Genomic DNA, 21,173 nt, shown 5'->3' with positions numbered 1-21,173 from the left:
CTCCCCTCCCTTCCCAGGCTGGCAGGCGCCAGCTCCTGACAGAGGGGGCCGGCGTGTAATTAGAAATTCCTCAAGCTCCCTAATTGCCAGTTCTTCTCCCAGACCAGGAGGCTGGCGCTATTCTGGGCCACCTTTGTTGCCGGCTGCCTGAGGCCCGGAGAGAGGACCAGGCTGAGAGCAGAGCCAGGCTGGCAAGGTCAGAGGGCCTGCGCGCTGGACAAGGGCTGGCGAGTGGCCAGAGGCCAGACGTGGCACGGAGAGGGCTGCTTCCCGGAGCCCAGAGTGGTTCTCCTCGCGTCTGCTCGGTAGCCTCATTCCCGCATTCCCCCAGCACCCTGTGCTCACACCCATAGCCCAAACAATGACATCAAAGCAGACAGGCCCATTCATTCTTTATTCAGGTGGCGTAAAAATCACTACAAAAACTTTACAAAAGAGCCTTTGGCAGCTAATGCCCCCCCTTCCCCACCCTCTCAGCCACTGAGACACGGCGCAGAGAGGGCAGAGGGGAGAAGGAAGAAGAGGAGTCTTGGCAGTGTTGGTACCTCCAAGGACCAGCGGGGAGACTGAGGTGACAGTGAGCGGGAGGCTGGTGGGCCCTGGGCAGCTCAGGAGGCAGTGGTGCAGGGAGCTCAACCTCCACCCGTGTTGTGCAACCTCAAGACAGCCGCCCCCTCTCCTCAGCCAGGGTGTCCCCTCCTCCCTGTCCCTCCCTCTCTGGTAAACAAGTGTGGAGGCACACAGCTGCCCTAGGGAATAAACTACCTACCTTCCCAACAAAATGACCCACCGCTACCCCTCTGTCTGAGCCCCAAACCAGGACACCCTCTGGGCCCCGTTGGAAGAAGCGATGTGGGACCGAGGCCCATGGTTCCCTGATGCCTGCCCTCCTCCCAGCGCCACCCCACCCCAAACTACCCAAGAGGAGACAAGAGAACGCTCCCTTCCTCCCCTCTCCCAGACTGCCCTCCCCAGGCCCCCAGCCCCAATCCCACAAAGCTGTTTTTGGAAAGAGTCACACGAGTTGAGATGTTGGTCCAAGCAGAGACTCGGGATGCTGGAGGCCACAGCCCCTCACTTGGGGCTGCTAGGCTGAGCGTAATCCTCTTCCGAGGGCGGCCCAAGTTTCAAGTCTGGGTCGAAGGGCTTGTCTCCGCGGGGGAGGCCTTTGTGATCCTGGAAGGAGTCCTTGCCGTCAGGGGAGTCCTGCTGCTCCTTGCGCTCCGGCTGCGCGCCCGGGTTGGGGTTCCTCACACTGCCCACGAAGAGGGGCAGGCTCGTGCTGTCTTCAAGGATGAAGAAGAGGAAGGGGCGGTTCACGATGAAGGAGGATAGGGACATGCGGGACATAGCCGTGCTGGTTGCCGCGGCCGCCTGCACGCCGGCCTCGCTGAGCTCTAGTGCCGACTGATGCTGCACGCTGGAGACCACCAGCCTCTCATCGGAGATCCCACGTAGGTCCGGGGCCTGGAATAACTCCTGCAGGCCTGCCCCAGGGCAGCAGATGGCTGGTCAGAGCTGCCTTCTGCCCCACAGGCTGCCTGGACCTGCCTGGAAGGGTGTCTGGCATCCTGGTCAGGGAACACCTTGAACTCACAGAGGGCTGGTTAACTCCTGTTTAACCTTCATGTATCAGCTTAAAGGCCCCTTCCTCCAGGAAGCCTTCCCTGATTGCCTGCCCCAAAGTCCAGATAGGTGCCTGGTGCCTTTTCAGTGTTCTCCCAGGTGAACTGGAGAGAAGCCTTCTATCTTAGCACTTATGCTGAATTCTAAGTACTTGATTCCTCACCTGTCCACCCCATAAGACTGAGCTCCTTGTACATGGTGGGCTTCCCGTGCCTCTTGCAGGGGAGCCAGGGAGGCTCATGTGCTACTCTGGTTTTCCATTCAGGATTCTTTACAGTGCTCAGTCTTGGGCAGAGCAGGCCCTCAATGGCCGGGCCACGCACCCCTCCCCAGGAGAGAGGATCCAAAGGTTTTCACCTCCCCAAGCCCCAGAAAAGTCCAGGACACAAGGCTAGCTCTGACTCTGACCTGCCAGCTGGAAACTTCCTCCTCACCCACCCCACCTAGCCTGAGTGGGGGGGCTGTCCCATGCCCAGCTTCCTTACCCAGCTGGCTGAGGGTGGCCACCAGGTCCAGTTGGTATTTGAGATGCAGCTTAGGCAGCTGGACCTTGGTGGGCCTCTCCGACAGCGAGGGCTGGTGCAAGATGTCCCAGGTCAGGTTGGCTAGCACCTGGGACGCGTTCCACTCAAAGCGGGTGGGCATCAGGACCACGAAGCTCATGTTGTTCTTAAAGGGGAAATGAGCCACCTACAGACAGGGGAAGGAGACACCATGAGGGCCAGAAAGCGCCCAGGCCCAGGTGGGAGCTGGGCCAGCATCCCTTATGAGACAGCCCATCCTTCACAGGTGTGTCAGGGGAGGGGGCCTCCCTGAGCCTCCACTTCCTCATGGGCAGAGTGACACTACCTGCCCACACTGCCAGCTGACATGTAATGGAAAGAGATACACTGTTAAAGCTTCTAGCAGAGTGTTTGCACATAGGCGGTGCTCACTCAATAAATGGTGGTTTTCTCTCTCTTCCTCTGCTGCCAGCCAGCCCGTGACTCGGGATGAGGAACTCCCGGTGAACACCTCTCGCTTCCTCCCTGTGTACAATGGACCAGGTTTCCCTGCTGGAGGCGGGTACCCTCTCTACTCCCTTCTCCTCCAACAATGACTTGCCTGGCTGCCTATTTATACTGTGATTTGGGGTAAGATTTCATGTGAATGGGTGTTTCTGCAGTCCAAGAAGGGTGAAAAGCACTGGGCTCCACGGGCCCTAGTGGATGTGATCCCTCGGCCTCCAGGCAGAGCACCCAGGGGGCAGGACCCCTGCGGTGGGAGGGGGAGTGCCAGTATCTGGCTGCCTGGGCCAGCCTGCAGAGGGTGCGAGGAAGAGGAGGGCCGAGGAGGGCAAAGGATGGAGACTAAAGGATGAAGGAAGGGACTTCCCTAGTGGTCCAGTGGTTAAAACTTCACGCTTCCAGTACAAAGGTTCAATGCCAGGTTGAGGAACTGAGATTCCACATGCCAAGTAGCACAGACAAAAAATTTTAAAAATTAAAAGGTGAAGGAAGTGTGGGCAGGACACAGCCTGGTGGGGAGGTGAATCAGATGGTCCACGTGTCAGGGTGAACTGGAGAGAGGCTGGGACACTGTTCCAGGGGACCCGCCTTGCCCACAGCCCCTCTCAGTCACGGCCTTGTGAAATTAACCAACACTGCCACCTCAGTTGACTGGCCCAGGGACCAGTGCTCGCTCAGGCCAAGGGGACCATGTTTAGGCTAGAAGCACGGGAGGCTGCACCTGAGATACACGGCATAGCCCTCTCTCTAATCAGAACGCTCCATCAGGAAGCTGACCAAGCCATCCCAATCAGACCCTCCTTTCTAAGGAGCATGCGAGAGCTCAAGTCGCATCTCAAAGGCTTCGGGTTGCTGAGAGCTTGTGCTGCCCCACAACCCACAGGTCCTTGAAATGAATCCCCTTAGCCAAAGGGGCCTCAACAATGTCTCTTCCTCAAAGAAGGCTCTCTGACCACTCTAGCTAAAATACCTCCCCCTACTCTTTGAAATTATCCTGTTGATCTACGTTTGCTCAGGCACTGTGCGTCTTCCTGGATTTGGTTTTCCTTGTTCTCCACTGAACCGCAGTGCCTGGGACAGAGTCTGCACACAAGTAACGCCCAAGGAATGAACCTCAAAGAGACTCGAGTCTCAGTCCCCCTGGGTGAGGGCCCCGCGAGACTTTTCAGAGCCACCTGCCCCAGTGACAAGGCTGCAAGGGAGGGGGGTGCACTGTTGAGCCCTATGGTGTCCACAGCTGCACAGTCCCTTTCCCACCTCCCAGCACCCAGGCCCAGCCTGAGCAGTCAGGGGTAACCTGGATCTCAGGCTGCTCCAGCAGGAACCAGTGCAGCGGATACGTGAGGGCTTGCATCATGTCCACCGGCACAGTGAACTGCTCGTCCAGGTGGAAAGCACCTCTCTGTGTGAGGTTCGGGTCGAACTTGCTCCTCCAGAAGCCTGCATCCAACAGAGGGCAGGGCCATTTAGACTGGGACCAAGGTAGGGTCTACACCACTAGCCTCTTCCCCGTCCCACCCAGAACCCATTAAAGGGACAAAAGGTGGAGGGTAAGGCCCCAGGCAGTGGCGTGCCAGGTGATACCCAGGTGATCTGAGGTGTCTTCTCTGGAGCGATTGCAGAATCTGGGCTTTCATTCCCCCTACCCTGCTCTGCTCCCAGGAAATCCCCCCATTACCCCAGGTTTTTTTAGACTTCACTTCCTCCTAGGGAGGACTTCCCTATAGTTCAGACGGTAACGAATCAGACTGCAATGCAGGAGACCCGGGTTCAGTTCCCAGATTGGGACGATGCTCTGAAGACACTATTCTTGCCTAGAGAAACCCATGGACAGAGGAGCCTGGCGGGCTACAGTCCACGCTGTCACAGAGTTGGACGTGACTAACGCTACTACTATTACCACTACTCCCAGGGCTGTGCTGTGCTTAGTCGCTCAGTCATGTCCGACTCTCTGCGACTTCATGGACTGTAGCCCACCAGGCTCCTCTGTCCTTGGGATTCTCCAGGCAAGAATACTGGAGTGGCTTGCCATGTGCTCCTCTTAGGGAACTCTCCACGAAAGCCCCATCCAGTTCCTGGGCCTCCTCCCAGCAACACTGCGACCTATCTCCCACCATCTCCACCGCCTCCCAGCCTAGCCCTGGGGAGAAGGAGGGACCCTCAGAACAAAGCATGCCTGCAGGGCAGGGGTAGGGGCTGCAGGTGGGGACCGAGAAGGGGAGGAGCTCACCCTGGAAGTGGATGGCATTGAGGAGAAGCAACACTGTGTCATCTGGCAGATCTGAGAGGAAATCCTCGATCTTCCCTTCCGTGGCCTCCTTCACCCATCGGTTAATGTTCGCCAGGTCTTCCCCCTTCATTCCCGTCAGGCTCATGGGCTTTGCACCAAAGAGCTGTTCTGATTGTTCCAGGAAGTCCTCTTTGATGGGAAATCCTACACAGAAGGGAGCACAGGCTGTTGCCAGGACTTGGGCTCCAGAGCCACCAGCGTTACAACAAACTGCCTGAGCCCACGTCCATCTTCCTCACCCTGTCCACCCCAGAGCACTACCTAGCTACCTAGGCAGTGTCTGCCCCCACCCACACCTACCTTTCTGCAGATACATTCTGGCAGCCAACCGGAAAGCCCCAGGCCCCAGGTCCTGGCAGAGGCGGCTGAGCAGGTGGGGCAGGCAGGGCCCTGAGTCTGCATGCAGCACCTCTTTCAGCCTTTGCAGCGTTTGGTTCTGAGCACCTGAGCAGGGAGGACACAGCAGCAGTGGGCATTCCCACCCCCTCATCTTTTCCTAACCCTTTTTGGGTGGGGGGGCGGAGCTGTGCCTTGCAGCATTGCAGGATCTTAGTTCCCAGACCAGGGATCAAACCCATGTCCCCTGCCATGGAAGCGCAGAGTCTTAAGTGCTGGACCACCAGGGAAGTCCTCCTGTCCCCCTTGAACATCTACAGTGAGCATGCCCACGAGACCACACTGTCTCCTCCCACCTCCTGAGGGTCAGGACACCCAAGTTTTACTTCCATCTCCGCTGCTGCTAGTCTGGGTGACCTCATTCCATCGCCTTCCCTCTCTGGACTCTGTCCCACCATGAGACCCTCCAGTCCAAAAGAGACACTGGAACTGCCAGACTCGTGCATAAAAATCACCAGAGGCCCATCCTGGGCCCAATCCCTGAGACTCTGATTCATGGAGATACGAGTCTGTGTTTTTAACAAACTTTCAAGGGACCCTGATGGAGGAAGCGCCTGATAGTAAGCTCTGGGGAAGGAGGCGAGTTCCTTCTGGCCTCCTAGCTCTCCTGGTCTGCACCTGGTCTCCTGGTCTGCTGCCCCAGTACCTAGTGCCAGGTGAGACAGGGCCAGGGCCACACTCAGAGGTGACAGGATGAGGTTGGGCCTGGTGGAGCTTTGGGCCACCAGGGAGAAGAGGTCTGTGGTGAAGGTCATCATGGCCCGGGCCAGCCTGCGTGTCTGCTCAGGGGTTGGGGACAACTTGCAGTCTTCTGGGGCCTTCTTCGGGGCAATCTGGCCACCTGGCTCCTACAGGGACAGATTGGGGGGGGGGGAGGGGCATTGGGGTCAAGGGGTCAGCTCTGTTGAAGATTTCCTTCAAAGCCCCTGTACTGGGGACAGCAGGGCCTTGTCCCGATGGGCGACAGCATTCTGGGGGCTAGGTTCCTCCCTCGGGTCCCTCCCATCCTCTCCCTTCAGGCCTCAGCCTCACTGCCACCCTCCCCTCCCCGTTTCCTTGCCCTTCGGATTTGCCTTCCTCCCGCGGGTCCCGCCCACTCTTGCCCAGCCCCACCTGATTGTACCTGGTTGTCCAGCTTGAGGAGGGAAAGTGGGGGCAGCTTCTGCTGGGCCTGCCCGTCCATTAGCTGAAGGAAGGAGGAAGCAGATGGAGAGCAGCCCTTCCTGAGCCCCCTACCCAGCACCAGCCACAGGAGAGGCCCTTGGGGACCTTCCTCCCTGTCCTGCCTCATTCCCCAGTACCTGCAGATCCAAGGGCTCCATGGTGCTCACAGGAGAGAACTGCTGAGAGAGGGAGGGGGAGAGGAGAGGGAACCCCTGAAGCCAAGACCTCCCTCAACCCAGCACCCCCCCTCTTTTTCTCCAAGACCCTCGACCTCTCCCAGAGCTGCCGCCCTGCCCCACCCAGACCTCGGCCCAGGCTCACCGCTGAGCACAGGCTTGACAGGCAGGAGAGGATGAGCGCCAGGAGCCCCCAGAGCAGCGCCATGTTCCTGTGCAGGACGGGAAGGCTCTGTTCCTACCTCACCCCCGCACCCGCGGAGGAATCCCACCCACAGGCTCATGGGCAGCTGGAGTCCTGAGCCACCACTGCGGAGGGGACAACACCAGCAGCAGTACCCACGCCCACAGCGTGTCTCTCTGAGCTGTGAATTGCTCGAACTCTCTCCCGAATTGCTTTCTTCCCGCTTTGTGTTTTCTGGTTTTTACACTGTATGCCCTGAAGGTGTTTTGGTTCATGGCAGAAAATATTACCCAAACAGAAAAAGTCCCTATTTCTCAAGGCTGGGAGTTGTGAGTCAGACCTGAGTTTGAATCCAGGCTTCGCCTCTTGGCAGAGGACCCAGGATGTGTCCCTTAAACTCTCTGGGCTCTGCTTTATCTTGTAAAATGGTGGCAAAAGTCCCTTCCTCATCCCACGTGTATTGTGGAGACCAACCTAAGTTGGTCTTGGTGAGCCCTGACTGCACGGGCCAGCACGCAGCGATGGCTGTCAGCCTCCCAAGGCCCCTCTTCTGGAAGGCCTGTCCTGAAGCCTGCTCCGTACTGGAATTCCCTCCCCAGAGCTCCAATCCAACTCTCCTTTCTGGCTGGCCTGGTCTTGTCCACAAGGGTGGGCTGGCCTGTGGTCTCAGTAGGGGTGGGGAGCTGGGCCAGAGACTGGCCTTATTGACCCAACGGCTGAGCCCAATGAATGACTGTGGCCAGAGCCACCTTTGGACTTACGGAAAACACAGGCCTCGGCCCCCGCACTAGCCCCAGGCTGACTCCGGGAAGCCAGGATGACTGGTGGGGATGGGCAGGTCTCGGCCTGGCCCCGGAGCGGGTCTCGCACACACCCCCACCCCGCCCCCATCTCAAGCGTCTTTCTCTCACCCCTAGGCCCCTCCGCATCCCACACAAGGACCCTTGGCCAGGGCCCCAATCTCCGACCTGGGTTTTTTAAATCTTCCTACCAAGAAAAAGACCTCTAGTTTTTCATTTCCCAGAGGGACTCCCCTTGAAAGCCCCCACCTTGGCACCTCATCATCTCAGGAGGCTGGGAAGTCACAAACCTCCTGAATAAACTCAGCCCAGACCCCTCAGCAAGGTGGGCAGCTCCAGGCCGAGGCACCCCCCTGCCCTTACCTCTGCAGGCTCCTCACTGCTGTACACAACCTCCCTCCGGCCCGCTTGGTGCTCCCGCGCTCTGCCCCGCTCCAGCCAACCCAGCTGAGCCCTCCCCTCCCACCAGGACCTTTGCTCTCAGCCAACCACTGTTCCAGTTGCCTTCTCTTCTGGTAAATATTGACCTGCACATCCGGTTAAACATTGATATTGGGACCAAAAGCCCCTTTCCCACCAGGGCATCTAATACTGGGACAGCCACCTGGAACCCCGGAGAGGGTTCTCAGGCTCCCACCTGAGCCTGGAGAAAGGAGATTCAGGAGACCAAGAGCCTGTCTTCAATCAGGGGGTTAGATCCAAGAAGGACAGGGGACTTTCAGTGACCCCATGAAGTAGGGGGTTATCACTGCTTCAGTCGGGCTCCGAGAAGCTGTATGACCTAGCCAAGGACACAGAGCTGGGCTGAGTCACATTCAGGTTCCCGCTTCCAGTGTCCTTGACTCTTCCTCAGAACTGCCTCCCCCTCCCAAGAAGAGGGAAGAGGAAGCTACAAAAGGCAAGGGAGGAAACCTGGATCAGGATGCAGGATGCGAATCCCTGGTCCTCCCATGTCCTGGCTCCTGGTGGGCTGCTTCCAGCCTGGGTCCAGAAGGCAGGGGGAGGGGAGAGAAAAGATGCCGTCTAGGGACGCAGCCTCTTTCAGCATCCCACCTTCTCGGAAGCAATGTTTCCTTCCCCTCCTTGGGGTGAGGGTTCTGGGCTGCATGAACTAGAGGCTGTGGACCCTGTAACCACCTGAAGAACCATGGTCAGGATGCTTCCCCTCCTCATCCCTGTCCTGGAAGCTGCGGGGTCCCAACCTTTCCTCCCCGAACACCACCATCAAGAAAAGCCTCACTCGGATCCATGGCTCTTCCACAGGATTTATTAATCATATTTACATCTATTGCAAATAGTGAGAAGGCAGCAGGGGTCCAGCCTCAGACCTCATCTCTGCTCCAGAATGCGAGGACCTGCAACACCTGGGTCTTCCTGTCCCCCTGGGGGAGGGAGACCTGAGATGCAGAGATGATTCTTCTCACCCCTTCTTTCAGGGTCCTGGACCCCCTCCCTCAAGGCTTCTGGACCCAGAAGCTGCCTCATCAGCTCAAGGCACAAACACTGTGGTGAGGGGTGGGCAGGCAAGGCATGGGGTCACTCCAGACAGGCACCATCTGGCCCCATCCATCTGCCCTCCTTTGGTCCTGCCCTCTTTCTCCCCCTACTGGTCCCACACTGGCCAGGGCCTGGCTGGGTGGACACTTAAGAGCCCAGCCCAAGGCTCTTAACTCCTGGACCGTGGTCAGCCCTTAGAGGCTGGAGTCCAAGCACCATCAGTGTCCTGGAGTGGGGCAGCTTCCCTATCCTTGGAGGACAGTGTCAGAGAGAGCCAGCTGGAGGGGGGCTGTGGTAGAGACAGCTTGGCAGGGGGTCTCCTTCCCTCTTCCCCAGAGCATCCTGTCCCCATGCGGATGCAGAGGGCGGAGCTGGAGAGAAGGGAGGGCAGCGATGCTTTCCCAGGCTCTCCCTCTTTTTTTAATTTTTATTTCTTGGCCGCACCATTCGGTATGTGGGATCTTAGTTCCCCGACCAGGCACTGAACCCACGCCCCTTGCAGTGGAAGCACAGAGTCTTAATCACTGGGCCACCAGGGAAGCCCCTGCCAGGCTCTCCCATCTGCTTCCCGCTGGCTCCGAGCAACATCGCCCCAAGTCATGAATGAGATCCCCTCCGGGGGCCTCAGTGACTCTGGGGATTCAGGAGCCCAGGCTCCCACACCACCCTAGCTGGCAGGCCACGTGGGCACCCAGGGCGTGGGGCCTGAGGCTTGCCAGGAAGGAGCTACCGGGGAAACACAGATGAGGGACGGCTTCCTGGACGATGTGTGCCATCTCTGCCTGACCAGATCTCGCCTCAGCCTACGCCAAGAGGCGGACCACCCCGTTGTCAGAGCCCAGCAGGAGGTGGCGTTTGGTGGGCAGCAAGGCCAGGCTGGTGAGCGTGCCGCGGAAGTTCTCAGAGCTGAGCTTGGTGGTGGCCTGGGAAGGGGGCTCGAGCAGGGAGCAGACGCCAATCTTGTTGGCCACAGTGCCGGTCACCACCTCGCTGCCGTACAAGTCGAAGGTGTGGATGGGGTCAGAGGCAGACTTGTAGTGGTGCGTGGGCTTCGGCTCCAGCTCCTTCCAGACAGTCAAGGAGTGGTCAGAGGAGGAGCTGACCAGGATGCTGCCCTCCACTGCCTGCCAGGGAGAGGGGAGAGCCTCAGTGGGGGCCGGAGTCGTCCTGTTCTCTCCTACATCTCCTCCCAGGAAGACGTGTTGTCCCGAGTCAGGGACAGGCTGCCACCCTCCTACATTACACCCTCCCACATTATATTAGCATCAGCTCATATGAGTATATTAAAGCATCATCGACCCAGTAATCATTGTAACTTGGGTGCTTACTACATGTAAGATGTTGTATCAAGCACATTCAACATCTTACCATGATTAATCTTCATAACAACTCTATGAGATAGGTGCTGCTGTTTCCATTTTACAGACAAAAAAAACTAAGGCTCAGGAAAGTTAAGTCATCATACAAGGTCACAGAGCCAGTAAGTGGCAGAGCCAGGACTAACATGCAGGCTGACCCCAGGGACCTCCTGATGCTTTCTTGGAAAGTCAGAATTTAGAGGCATCCAGAACCCAGATCAAACCAGTCAATCCTAAAGGAAATCAACCCTGAATATTGATTGGAAGGACTGATGCTGAAGCTGAAGCTCCAATACTTTGGCCACCTGAAGTGAAGAGCCAACTCATTGGAAAAGACTGTGATGCTGGGAAAGACTGAGGGCAGGAGGAGAAGGGGACAGCAGAGGATGAGATGGTTTGATGGCATCACCGACTCAAGAGACATGAGTTTGAGCAAGCTCCAGGAGATAGTGAAGGACAGGGAACCCTGGCACACTATAGTCCATGGGGTCACAAATAGCTGGACACAACTGAGCAACGACAGAACCTAGGGGGCCCTGGAAGGAGCCAGGGGTGCCCTGCCCCCAGCAGTGGCAGTGCATGTCCCCTGGCTGCCACTTAGGTTGGGGAGGAACTCCCAATTGCCTGGAAAAACCCTCCCACAAATAGCCCTGTTCCTCCCTGCCTGGACCTCCCTGAGGTCTGTGATTGAAAAAATGGGGCGGGGTGGAGGTGGGAGCAGGATTCCCAGGCCTGACCTGCCCCTTCCCCCACCAGGACAGCCCCTTCCCCCACCAGGACAGCCCAGCAAGGGGCATGGACTCTGCTCAGTGGTCTGGGGGCAGTAAACAGCCTCCCAGCTGAGCTTTATTTAACCTGACTGGGTCATGGACAGGGCCTGACCCCTGATCCCCCAAGTAAGACAAATATGGACAAGGGTTATTCATTAGAACATCTCCAGGAAGCTCAGGGTCAGCTCGGCCCCCTGGTTCCCGCCCCCGGGGCCCACCTCCTGCTCAAGTCCTTGAGGTGCAGTCTGGCTCCTGACCCGCCCTGCCTGTCAATCCTCCAGCAGGTATGAAGGACATCAGCAGGGGAGCCCGTCCTGGGTGGGCCCTAAGCAGAGGTGAGGGCTGGACCAGTCAGGCAGGAGGGGAGGGGACCTGGCCTGTCACCTTGATCTGCAGGATGTCTCCTTCGTGGGCAGGCCAGCCACGCAGAACTAGGCCCGTGCGGGTGTCCAACAGCACCATGAAGCCCGAGGAGAAGCCGGCCACAACGCTCCGGCCACTGGGGCTGACAGCCAGGGAGCGGACGAGCCCGGGGTTCAGCCCGCTGCTCAGGCGAAACTCATGCTGCCGGCAGAGGAGGAAAAGCTGGGGCTCCACTGCCCAGTCCAACCCGTGTTTCCCCCCGCTAGGTGCAGCTCAGCCTCCAACCCCCAGAGCCTCATTACCCATCAAGGAGAGGCCCCCAGGATCCCTGGCCAGAGTCCCACCCCCACCCCGGAGGGTTTGCTGCTGCAGGTGATCTGTCTCCAGTGAAAAACTCCACCCTGGGCTCCTCTCTTCCTGGGGGGCAGGGGTGGGGGGAGGGGTTTCTCTCCTCCCTGCCAGGCACCCAGGTCAGGGCTGGAAAAAGGGTCGCTCCTGACCTGCAGGCCTGGCTTCCTGCAGTCCACAAAGCGCAGGGTCGAGTCAGAGCTGGCCATGGTGATGCTAGTGTGGGGGGCGGGCATGACGGCCACAGCAGTCAGGGGCACCCGGCTGTCCGATGGCTCCACCGTGCGAAGAGTCTTCCCTGTGAAGGAAAGACATGGTGGGTATGGGGTTCCAGTTACTGATGGAAGAGCCCCAATTCCTCCTATCCCACCTGCTGCTGCTGCTGCTAAGTCGCTTCAGTCGTGTCCGACTCTGTGCGACCCCATAGACAGCAGCCCACCAGGCTCCTCTGTCCCTGGGATTCTTCAGGCAACAATACTGGAGTGGGTTGCCATTTCCTTCTCCAATGCATGTATGCATGCTAAATCGCTTCAGTCGTGTCCGACTCTGTGCGACCCCATAGACGGCGGCCCACCAGGCTCAGCTGTCCACAGGATTCTCTAGGCAAGAACATTGGAGTGGGTTGCCATTTCCTTCTCCCCTATCCCCCCTACCCACCCCATACTTGCCTCCCACATCCCAGATCTCAACGAACACTAAGGATGTTTTTTGACCCTCCCATCTTTCTATTAACATCTCTGTGGCCATGCCAGGCTTCTCTATTCACATAGCAAACTGGCTGAAAGCTACACCTTCCACCGTCTGCTTTGATACTACTCCATCCCCCCAATCCCTGATTTTTAACCTTATTTTTCCCTACAATGACAACACAAAATAAGCAAGCAACTGTTTACTAACCAGGATACTACATGCTACATGTTAAGCCAAACCTCTACTCGTTATCTACTTAAGCATTTGTTCTGATTCCCATTTTGCAGATGGGAAAACTGACGTGTCCAGGGACTTCCCTGGTGGTCCAGTAGCTGGGGACTCTGCGCTGCTAATGCAGCGGGCACGGATTCAATCCCTGGTCGGGAAACTAGGATGCCACATGCCGGCAGCATGGCCAAAAGACTAACACACACACACACATACACATCGATGCTCCCAGCAGCAGGGGGACTTGCTCAGTCACTCAGCAAGGAAGCTGGCAGACCCTCACACTCAAGTCTGATGGATTCCAAGTCCTAAATGCTCCGTTCTGTGGACTCACTGCATCACCCCCAACCACACACCGTTACACCCCAACCCGCCACCCTTGGTAGAGGACAGAACCGCAGCTACAGAACAGGCCTCACCCGGGCCCGCTCACCTGTGAAGGGGTCCCAGACGTGCACAGCCCCGTCACAGCTCACTACACACTGCGGGGCCTCGAGCTGGCCCACGAAGAAGACGCTCTTGCGGTGTTGGGCGTAGACGAGGCGTGGGGCCGTCTCGCTGGTGCCATCCCCGGAGTTGTAGAGTGGCCAGAGGCGCACGGTGTGGTCCTTGCTGCCGCTCAGAAAGAAGTCCTCGCCGCTCAGGGGCACCACGCACTTGACGGCCCCCGAGTGGCCTGGGAAGCTCTGCAGGCGGATCTGGTGGAAGTGGAAGTGGGCGTCCTGCTGGCTCACGCCAATCTCGTACTGCCAGTAGGCCAGCCAGTTCCCACTCAGCCCATGTGCGCTCCGCGGCAGCTCCCGCTTCAGCGCATTGTCCTCACTCTGGCTGCCAGGCTCCCCGCCGCCCACCCCAGAGATGGGGCCCAGAGGGCCGGGGCTGTCAGGCTGGGAGTCATTGGGGATCTGGATGCGGTTCCCAACCAGGACACTCCCAAAGGTCCCCGAGTGGCTGTCGTCCTGGGGGCAGCCCCCACCCTGGGGGTCCCACTCCGGGCCGGTGCTGGGCGCGGTGGGCTCCACGATGGCAGGGCTACGGCTGCTCGGGCTGATGCTGTCCAGGTACAGCCCCGCCAGCTCCCCTACCAGCTCGTGGTTGGGGACAATTTTCCGGATGATGTCACCTGGATGGGAGCGGGAGAGGTCCTGAGATGAAGGGAGATGGCCAGCAACTGCCGCCACCCACCCAAGGGGCTTGGGAACCACAGCACACAGGGAAGATACTGGCTGTGCAACTCTCAGCAAGTAACTCTTTGTCTCTGAGCCGGCTTCCTCCTCCCAGGAAAACCTGGATTCACGCCTTCAGTATGGACATGTGAGCATCTTTCCTATGAGCTGGGTGCCACGCCGGGCATCAGAAACAGAACAGGGACCAAGACACGTGATGCTCTGCCTCCCACGGCTCAGATGTCAGCGCAGGGATGACAACACATCCGACCAGGGCTGCTCATACTATTCAGGGAGATGACACATGTGGACACTCGGCACAGGGCCAGGCCTGCACAGGAAGCTACGTGAATGGTGGGCCGCTCATTCCTCTTGGGCGGCTCCTAAGACATCAGTCCGGCAGCCTGGCTCCCCTCCCTGCCCCAGGGACAGGCTAGGCCACTCCTGTGCCCCCCCACCCCCAACTGGCCAAAATTCAGTCTCTGTTTATATGTCACTGGGACTCAGAGGTCTAAGGCTCTGACCCAGAAAACTGCACCTAACAACCACTACTGACTCCAGGGACGGGAAGTGGGGCCCTCCCAGGGGAAGAATGGTAGCTGCAGAGGCTGGGAGGGGACATGATGCGGCAGTACCCAATAGGCAGGAGAAGGGCACGTAGATTGTGTATGCCATCTCCAAGGTGAACACCTTCTGCAGCTCGTCCAGCAGGGCGGGGTCCGCCGGACGCAGCTGCCCATCAGAGAAGGCCACCTCTGGCAGCTGGCCCTCACTGCTGCGGCCCACGGACTCCAGCTTCAGATCCTGTGGGCAGGAAGCCCTGGGGAGTTAGCAGAGGCCATGGCCATTGGCCAGCCCGCAGCTGCCAGGTACATCTGCCCGGTACATCTGCCCACCTGGTGCCGAAGTTCATGCAGCTGAGAGAAGACACGAAAGAAGGTGGCCACAGGCTCACTCAGGTGCTGCTGGACCATCTCCTGTCCGATACGCAGGCAGATGAGGGCGATGAGGCTGATGGTCTTCATACACAGGACAGTCCGGGCCTGGGCTCCACTTGGGAACCTGCCAACAGAGATTATAAGCTCCAGTGATCCCCAGTCTAGAGGGCTTGTCCAGAATCTATTACAAGCTGTAAACAAAAGGGGCTGTAAGACCACCTCATCCAAACCAGATGAGGAAACAGAGGCACAGAAAAGTGTGGCTTGCTCAGGGTCACCCAGCCAGGATGAGGAACAGGATGTCTGACACCCCACTCCCACCCTGGGGTAGCCCCCTCTGCTGGGCTGCTCCCTGGTGGGGGATGTGGGCAGAGACTTACCCGGTGACGAGAGACGTGAGGAAGCTGAGCACGGGCAGCAAGACCTCGTGGCTGATTCGGGGCAAGATGTCCATGAGGGTGGTGTCCGAGAGGTACACGATGATTTTCTGGGTCAGCGTCACAGCAGCCAGCAGCCCCGCCTCCTTGCGGCTGTTCAGTCGACTGGGGCCCGAGGTGCTACCCGGGGCCACCTATGGCAACAGAGCAGATGAGGGCCAGGTGGCCCCACAGACCCCCTGTAACCCCCAGAAGTCCTGGGTCAGCCCTCAGGCTCCTCAGCACCCCCAGATCCCAACTGACCAGGTAGCTGATGTAGGGCAGGTACTGGTAGGTGAGGACAGGCTCCCCATAGAGGTGGGCGATGTGCAGGAGGCAGCTGAGCACGGGCGCCGACACTATGTCGCCCAGGATCGGTCTCTTCTGATAGATGTTGCCCACGCTCAGCGGGGGGCTCTCGCCATTGCTCCCGGTGAACTGCTGCCGGGTGGGCCCTGCCAAGGAAGGGCCAGCAGTCCTGAGCAGCCCGTGGACAGTGAGAGGGAGGAGCCCTTCGGGAACTGCAGTGGCCGCTCATGCTCACTCCAGCCTGGGGTCTCCTTGCACCCGACCCAAGCAAGGAAGGCACTCACAGCAGACTGGGACCCAGGAGGAGGTCTGAGATGAGAACGTGGAGGATCCACTACAGGGGGCCAGAGGGACAAAGAGCTGAAGGAAGCCCCATACTCAATCTTACCAACGTAACACGACGTCAGCAGGCGGAGCAGGTTCCGGGCCACATGGCGAGAGGCCACGGTGGGGCCGAGCTTGGCGGACAGCCAGCGGACCATCTTGCAGGCTGTATCTGCAGGGCGGGAGTAGTCCCTGAGTGCATCAGATAACAGGGGCTCACGACTCCCCCACCCCACCCCATGGGCCCCACCTAGTGACACTGGTCCCAGCTCCACCCAGGAGCCCAGCCTGAGCGTGGTGGCCCCAAGGCCCCACCCTCCCTTTAGCAGAGCAGCCTGTGGGAGTCTGGCTTTGGGGCAGCTCCAGGCACCTCTGTGAAGTGAAAGTCGCTCTATCGTGTCCGACTCTTTGGGACCCCGTGGACCATACAGTCCATGGAATTCTCCAAGCCAAAATACTGGAATGGGTAGCCTTTTCCTTCTCCAGGGGATCTTCACAACCCAGGGATTGAACCCAGGTCTCCCGCATTGCAGGCGGATTTTTTACCAGCTGAGCCACAAGGGAAGCCCTACTTGGGCACAAACTGCAGGAAGGTTACTCTTATGGTGACTCTCCCCCAATTCCTAAATGAGGAGGTGCCCTCCACCCTCTCCGTTTCTCTTCACTCTCTCAGTCTAACCACACTGGCCTTTCACAGGTTCTTGAATGGAACCACGACAGCCTCAGAGCCTCACACATGCTGTTCCCTCTGCCCGGAATGCCCTTCCCACCACAGACCCTGCCATGTTTGCCCAGCTTTCTCCTCCTCATTGAACTTCCACCAGCACTACTTTCAAGGAAGTCTTCTCTGACCCCTGAAAACGAGATCTAAGTCCCACTTTATGTTCCCTCGTAGTACCCAGCCACGTTCTTTGCAGCACTAACAGAACTCCTGCCTACAGCGTGGCATCTCCTCTGCTAGACATGAGCTCTAGGAGGGCAGGCCCGCGTCTCTGCTGTGTGTAGATCGGCTCCATCCACCACTCAGTGCAGAGCTCAGCAGATGACGACCATCAGACCAACACCTCCAGGCCCAAGAACTCACCAAGAAGGATCTTCTGTTCTTTGCCCTCCGACTGCTCGGTCAGCGGCTCCTCTTCTTCCTCCCCGTTGGCCCCGGCGTCGCCAGCCACAACCGTATCCATGGACAGCACAGTGTCGGAGAGCATGAGCTCGGATGTCTCAGGGACCTCTTCTTGTTCGCCCTCCCCCTCCCCCACCTCCAACACCACACAGCCTTCCTCCTCCTCCTCCTCGTCCTCCTCGGAGCCCTCGCTTTGCTTCAAGTCTTGGCTGCTGTCGCCTGACCTGAGGCTGCTCTTGTCCACCGGGACGCCCCCCTCGTCGGCCACCCGCTCCTCGCCCAGGGAGGCCTCACTGGTGCTGCTCTTGTCGCTTAGCCGGCCCAGGCTCACAGCCTCAGCCTCCTGGGGCTGAGGGGACTCGGCCACGTAGAGCCCGGCCTGGAAGTCCTCCGTCTCGGGGAGGTCAGCCTGGTCGTGGAAGCTGACGCCAGAGGTGTAGTCCGGGAGCCCCAGGCCCGAGGCAGCCGCAGGCTCCCTTTCCATGTGGATCTCCTCCTCAAAGGCACAGGACCCGGGCCCGGACCCCAGGAGCCCACTTTCCTCATCCTCGGCGGCCCCCGCCAGGCCCTTGTTTTCCTCCTGGGAGGCCTCCACGCCAGCCAACACCTGCAGGACGTGGGGCAGGAGGTGGACAAGAAAGGCCTGCAGGCCCAGCCGCACCATCAGCTGGGCCACAAAGCAGTCAGTGTACAGGTAGAAGCGGCCGTGGAGCTGGCAGGGGCTCTCGTAGGCCCCAATGAGAGGCTTCAGAAGGTACTTATTGGCATTCTTGGGGCCCAGGGCCTTGGCTACAGGTTCAAATAGGTACCAGGCCGCATACACGGCCGTGTGCTCCTCAGACATGAGTGACAGCACGAAAGGCAGCAAGATCTCCAAGCCCTCAGGGGTGATGTCACTCAGAACGGCACCCAGCTGCTGCCACAGGGCAAAGACCAGCTCCCGCCCCTGGGCCTCGTCCTCCACGCGCCTCACCTGGTACAGGAGGATGAATTTGTGCAGCGCGGGGAAGTATGGGGGGAAGGGGACCACAGAGCTGAAGGGGCTGAGGAGCTGGGCGGGGCAGGGTGGGGGCAATCCCTGGGAGACGGGCCTATATGTAAACAGTGGGTCCAGCTTGCCCCTCCCTGCAACCACGGGGCCTTGAGGGCCACTCAGCTGCAGAAGTGTGTCCAGCACGGGCTGCAGAGACACCGGGACCTCCTTGGGATGGCGTGCACAGAGCCCCTGCACAGCCTTGAAGCGTACCCACAAAGGTGCATCAGGCTGCAGCGTCCGGACCCTGGTGGCAAACACCATCTCAGCCAACAGGACCCCCAGAGCCTGCATGTCCCGATGAAAGAGGTCCCGCAGCTGCACGGGGGGCTGAACCCAGGGTTGCTCAGGCACCTCCAAGCGGCCCCCTAGGCCTTTGGTCAAGAAGTTGCCTAGTTTCTCCAGCTCCTCCAGAGCCTGCAGAGGACTGAAGCCCTCCGGAAGAAGAATCTTGCCCTCCTCACCTTCCCTGGGGTCTGTCCCAGCAGCTCTGTTCCGACGGCCCGGTCGAGAGGCTGAGGCCCCTGAGAAAGGCAAGAGGCCTGGCGGGACTTGACTGGAGGACGAAGTAGAGGAGGGAGACGGTCCCAGCTGGTCACCTGTCTTCCCAGCGAGAGAGATGGAATCCAGAGCTTCTGTGGCCTGCTCCAACTCATCTTCCCCTACCCCAGGCCTGTCCCTGGCCCAGCCAGCCTCACAGGGAGTAGCCTCCAAAACTGTCCTGCCCATCCCATTCGTAAGCTGTGCAGGGAAGTCCTCCCGGCCTGTGCTCTCCTGGATGGTGTGGAACCATAGCCTGGGGACGAGGGGAGGTTCAGGGGCGAGGGCAGGGGCCCCTGCCAGGCGCTGGGGATGTGGCTGATCGAAGAGCTGTACCACGCCATAGCTGGTCAGGTGTGTGTGGGCGTCCACCAGGTGCAGACACACGTTCTTCTCCTTCACAGCCTCCTTGCCCTGTAGTTTGTAGCCAAAGGTGAGGTCAATCCAGTGGTGTAGGTCCTGGGACACCTCTCGGCTCTCCAGCAGCGCCCGGTGGGCAGCCACGAACTCCTGGTTGGAGCAGCACCAGGCCGGCACATCCAGGTCAGGCATGTCAGGGTGGATGGAGCAGAAGATGGAGGGGTCGGTGTAGAACTCGGGAATGCACTCATCTGGAGTCCAGCTCTGCATTCGCTCCATGCTGGCCGGGTACTCGTGGGGCTCCCACTGCGCCCTCACGTGTCCACAGAGCACAGACCGGGGTGTGCGCCGGGCCTTGTACACATAGTAGGTGATGTCAGAAAGCACGTCGGAGATGTGGTGAGGGACGTGAGGTGGCTCCCCGCCGCCTGCACCCCCTGCCACAAACGCCTGCCGGGTCATCTCATAGGTGAAGTCCAGCTGCTTATCCCCCTTGTTGAGGCGGAACTTGGACTTGCGCAGGTCTCTGAAGCGCCCACGGGGCGCGGTGAAGTCAACCACCCAGGGCAGCACCGGGTGGTAGTTGGGGTCCCCCTGCCGCCGACCTGCCAACCGATTCAGTTGCATGAGGTAGTGAAAGTTGCTAATGCGGCCGTGGACCCAGTCTAGCACAAGGCCCCTGAGCTCCTCCTGGCAGGTGGGACACCCAGGTCCCCGTCGTCCCTCCTCGCCAGGCTCGACACCTGCCCCGTTTCTTGCTTCCGGGGTCTCCTCATCCCCTGCCTCCTCGGGCCTCTCATAAGCACTCAGGTCCAGGCGGAGCTCGCTGCAAAGTTTCTCATCCACGGCGATGTGGTGCAAAGACAGGGCCCCGCAGGCCAGTCCCTGGTGGTGACAGGCATCCATGGCCCTCAGCACACGGAAGAGAATGAAGAGCACCTTGGCTTGGCTGTTGGTCAGCTTGGCGGGGCTGAAGGTGACCACATCGTGCAGGGAGAACTGCACATACGGGTAGACCACGTAGAGCATCTCCGGTGACTCCAACAGAGCCTCGGCTCTCAGAAGACTGGGAGAGGCAGGGCAGCCCCGAGGGGCACAGGGGCCTTCTCTGGCATATGAGGGGCACTGTGCAGCTTCACCCAGTGGCAGGAAAGGGCAACCATAGACCCTCTGCAGAGCCTGTCGCACTGAATCCAGGGCAGGGACAGCCGCGGGGGCAGGGCTATGACTGTAGGGCTGCCCGTAAGTATGATACGCGTGGCGCCACAGGTTGCGATAATTCTGGGCAGCCACATCCTGCATGAAGCGAGTGAGGGTCTCCGGGGTGCTGGACCCCTCCTCAAAAGGCAGGCCGCCCAGCGCGTAGGAGAGCCTTCGTTTCCGCAGCCCGTGCACCTCGACTCGAGTCCAGCCGGCAGGCAGCCTCTGCACGGAGCGTTGCAAGAAAGTCCTGACTTCCGCTTCGCTCAGGCCTTCGGCGCGCGGACAGGGTCCCAGGGGCAGCCTGCGCTCGCGGAGGCTGGCCAGCCAGCGCGCGGGCACTAGAGCCACCACGTGTGCGCCCCCCGGGGCCGGAGCCAGCTGTCGGGCATCGATGTTCAGGTCCCTCTCCACGCTCCGGAGCAGCTCCTCCATGTCGGGGCTCGGGGGCGGTGACCAGTCCTCCGCCTTCGCGGTAAGCGCGACTTCCCGCCCCCTGCTCCTCAGGGCCATCCCCTCTTGGCCGCCTGGGGGCAGCGCGGGGCTGAGCCCGGCCACAGCCCCCCTCGCCTCGGCTTCCGGGATGCCAGGTGGGTAGGGGTGAGCGAGGGACTGGGGCTGGGGCGGAGGAGGCGGGGATGGGCCGGGGACAGAGTGGGGCCGCGGGGGCGCTCTTACCCCTCCGCAGGGTCCTGCGCTCCGGGCGCGGCCGGGCGGGGGCTGAGGGGCGCCAGCGCCAGGCTCCACCGTGACGGGTCAGCTGACACTGCTCACGTGATCGCCCCGGTACGGAAACAACCGCACGTGGCTCGACTGAGCCCGGGAACCCCGCCTCCTCTAGGCCGCGCCACCGCCCGCCGGCCTCTC

At 59.8% G+C, this 21,173-nt stretch overlaps 2 protein-coding genes across 7 annotated transcripts; both read right to left on the bottom strand.

Annotated features, from left to right (window-relative positions):
• Positions 1-375: 375 nt before the first annotated feature.
• On the bottom strand, positions 376-8,437 carry SERPINF2 (serpin family F member 2). 4 transcript variants are annotated; one of them, XM_024979638.2, is made up of 10 exons: positions 8,281-8,437; positions 6,805-6,871; positions 6,621-6,662; positions 6,443-6,505; positions 5,966-6,167; positions 5,224-5,367; positions 4,864-5,067; positions 3,931-4,073; positions 2,112-2,316; positions 376-1,487 (listed from the first exon to the last, which is right to left on the bottom strand). In XM_024979638.2, exons 2-10 carry the CDS (start codon positions 6,865-6,867, stop codon positions 1,075-1,077), a joined length of 1,479 nt encoding a protein of 492 aa, XP_024835406.1. In that variant the 5' UTR covers positions 6,868-6,871; positions 8,281-8,437; the 3' UTR covers positions 376-1,074.
• Positions 8,438-8,888: 451 nt separating this feature from the next.
• WDR81 (WD repeat domain 81) lies at positions 8,889-21,028 on the bottom strand. 3 transcript variants are annotated; one of them, XM_059878458.1, is made up of 11 exons: positions 18,671-18,960; positions 17,135-17,780; positions 16,115-16,222; positions 15,682-15,872; positions 15,382-15,572; positions 14,960-15,125; positions 14,699-14,867; positions 13,331-14,020; positions 12,132-12,277; positions 11,653-11,832; positions 8,889-10,264 (listed from the first exon to the last, which is right to left on the bottom strand). In XM_059878458.1, the coding sequence occupies exons 1-11, from the start codon at positions 18,860-18,862 to the stop codon at positions 9,944-9,946; spliced, it is 3,000 nt and encodes a 999-aa protein (XP_059734441.1). In that variant the 5' UTR covers positions 18,863-18,960; the 3' UTR covers positions 8,889-9,943. The 3 variants fall into 3 exon arrangements, with proteins under 3 accessions (XP_059734441.1, XP_005220210.2, XP_059734440.1); XM_005220153.5 differs by having other exon boundaries at positions 17,135-21,028; XM_059878457.1 differs by lacking the exons at positions 8,889-10,264; positions 11,653-11,832; positions 12,132-12,277 and adding an exon at positions 12,352-12,578 and having other exon boundaries at positions 17,135-21,028.
• Between the last annotated feature and the right edge of the window lie 145 nt (positions 21,029-21,173).

The sequence above is a fragment of the Bos taurus genome, chromosome 19, assembly GCF_002263795.3.
Source record: "Bos taurus isolate L1 Dominette 01449 registration number 42190680 breed Hereford chromosome 19, ARS-UCD2.0, whole genome shotgun sequence".
Taxonomy (NCBI): Eukaryota; Metazoa; Chordata; class Mammalia; order Artiodactyla; family Bovidae; genus Bos; species Bos taurus.
This window is presented reverse-complemented; position numbering and strand designations above follow the sequence as displayed.

What these genes read in the sequence shown, in the direction of transcription:
- SERPINF2 (XM_024979638.2), bottom strand. Translation starts at nt 6,867, where the DNA reads ATGGCGCTGCTCTGGGGGCTCCTGGCGCTCATCCTCTCCTGCCTGTCA. An exon ending in TCCTCAAGCTGGACAACCAG is followed by an intron (nt 6,168 to 6,442) that starts GTACAATCAGGT and finishes CTGTCCCTGTAG; the next exon opens with GAGCCAGGTGGCCAGATTGC. An exon ending in CCTGTCTCACCTGGCACTAG is followed by an intron (nt 5,368 to 5,965) that starts GTACTGGGGCAG and finishes CTCCCTGCTCAG; the next exon opens with GTGCTCAGAACCAAACGCTG.
- WDR81 (XM_005220153.5), bottom strand. Translation starts at nt 20,819, where the DNA reads ATGGCCCTGAGGAGCAGGGGGCGGGAAGTCGCGCTTACCGCGAAGGCG. An exon ending in AGAACAGAAGATCCTTCTTG is followed by an intron (nt 16,223 to 17,134) that starts GTGAGTTCTTGG and finishes CCCGCCCTGCAG; the next exon opens with ATACAGCCTGCAAGATGGTC. An exon ending in GAGACATCCTGCAGATCAAG is followed by an intron (nt 10,265 to 11,652) that starts GTGACAGGCCAG and finishes TCTCCCTGGCAG; the next exon opens with GCAGTGGAGGGCAGCATCCT.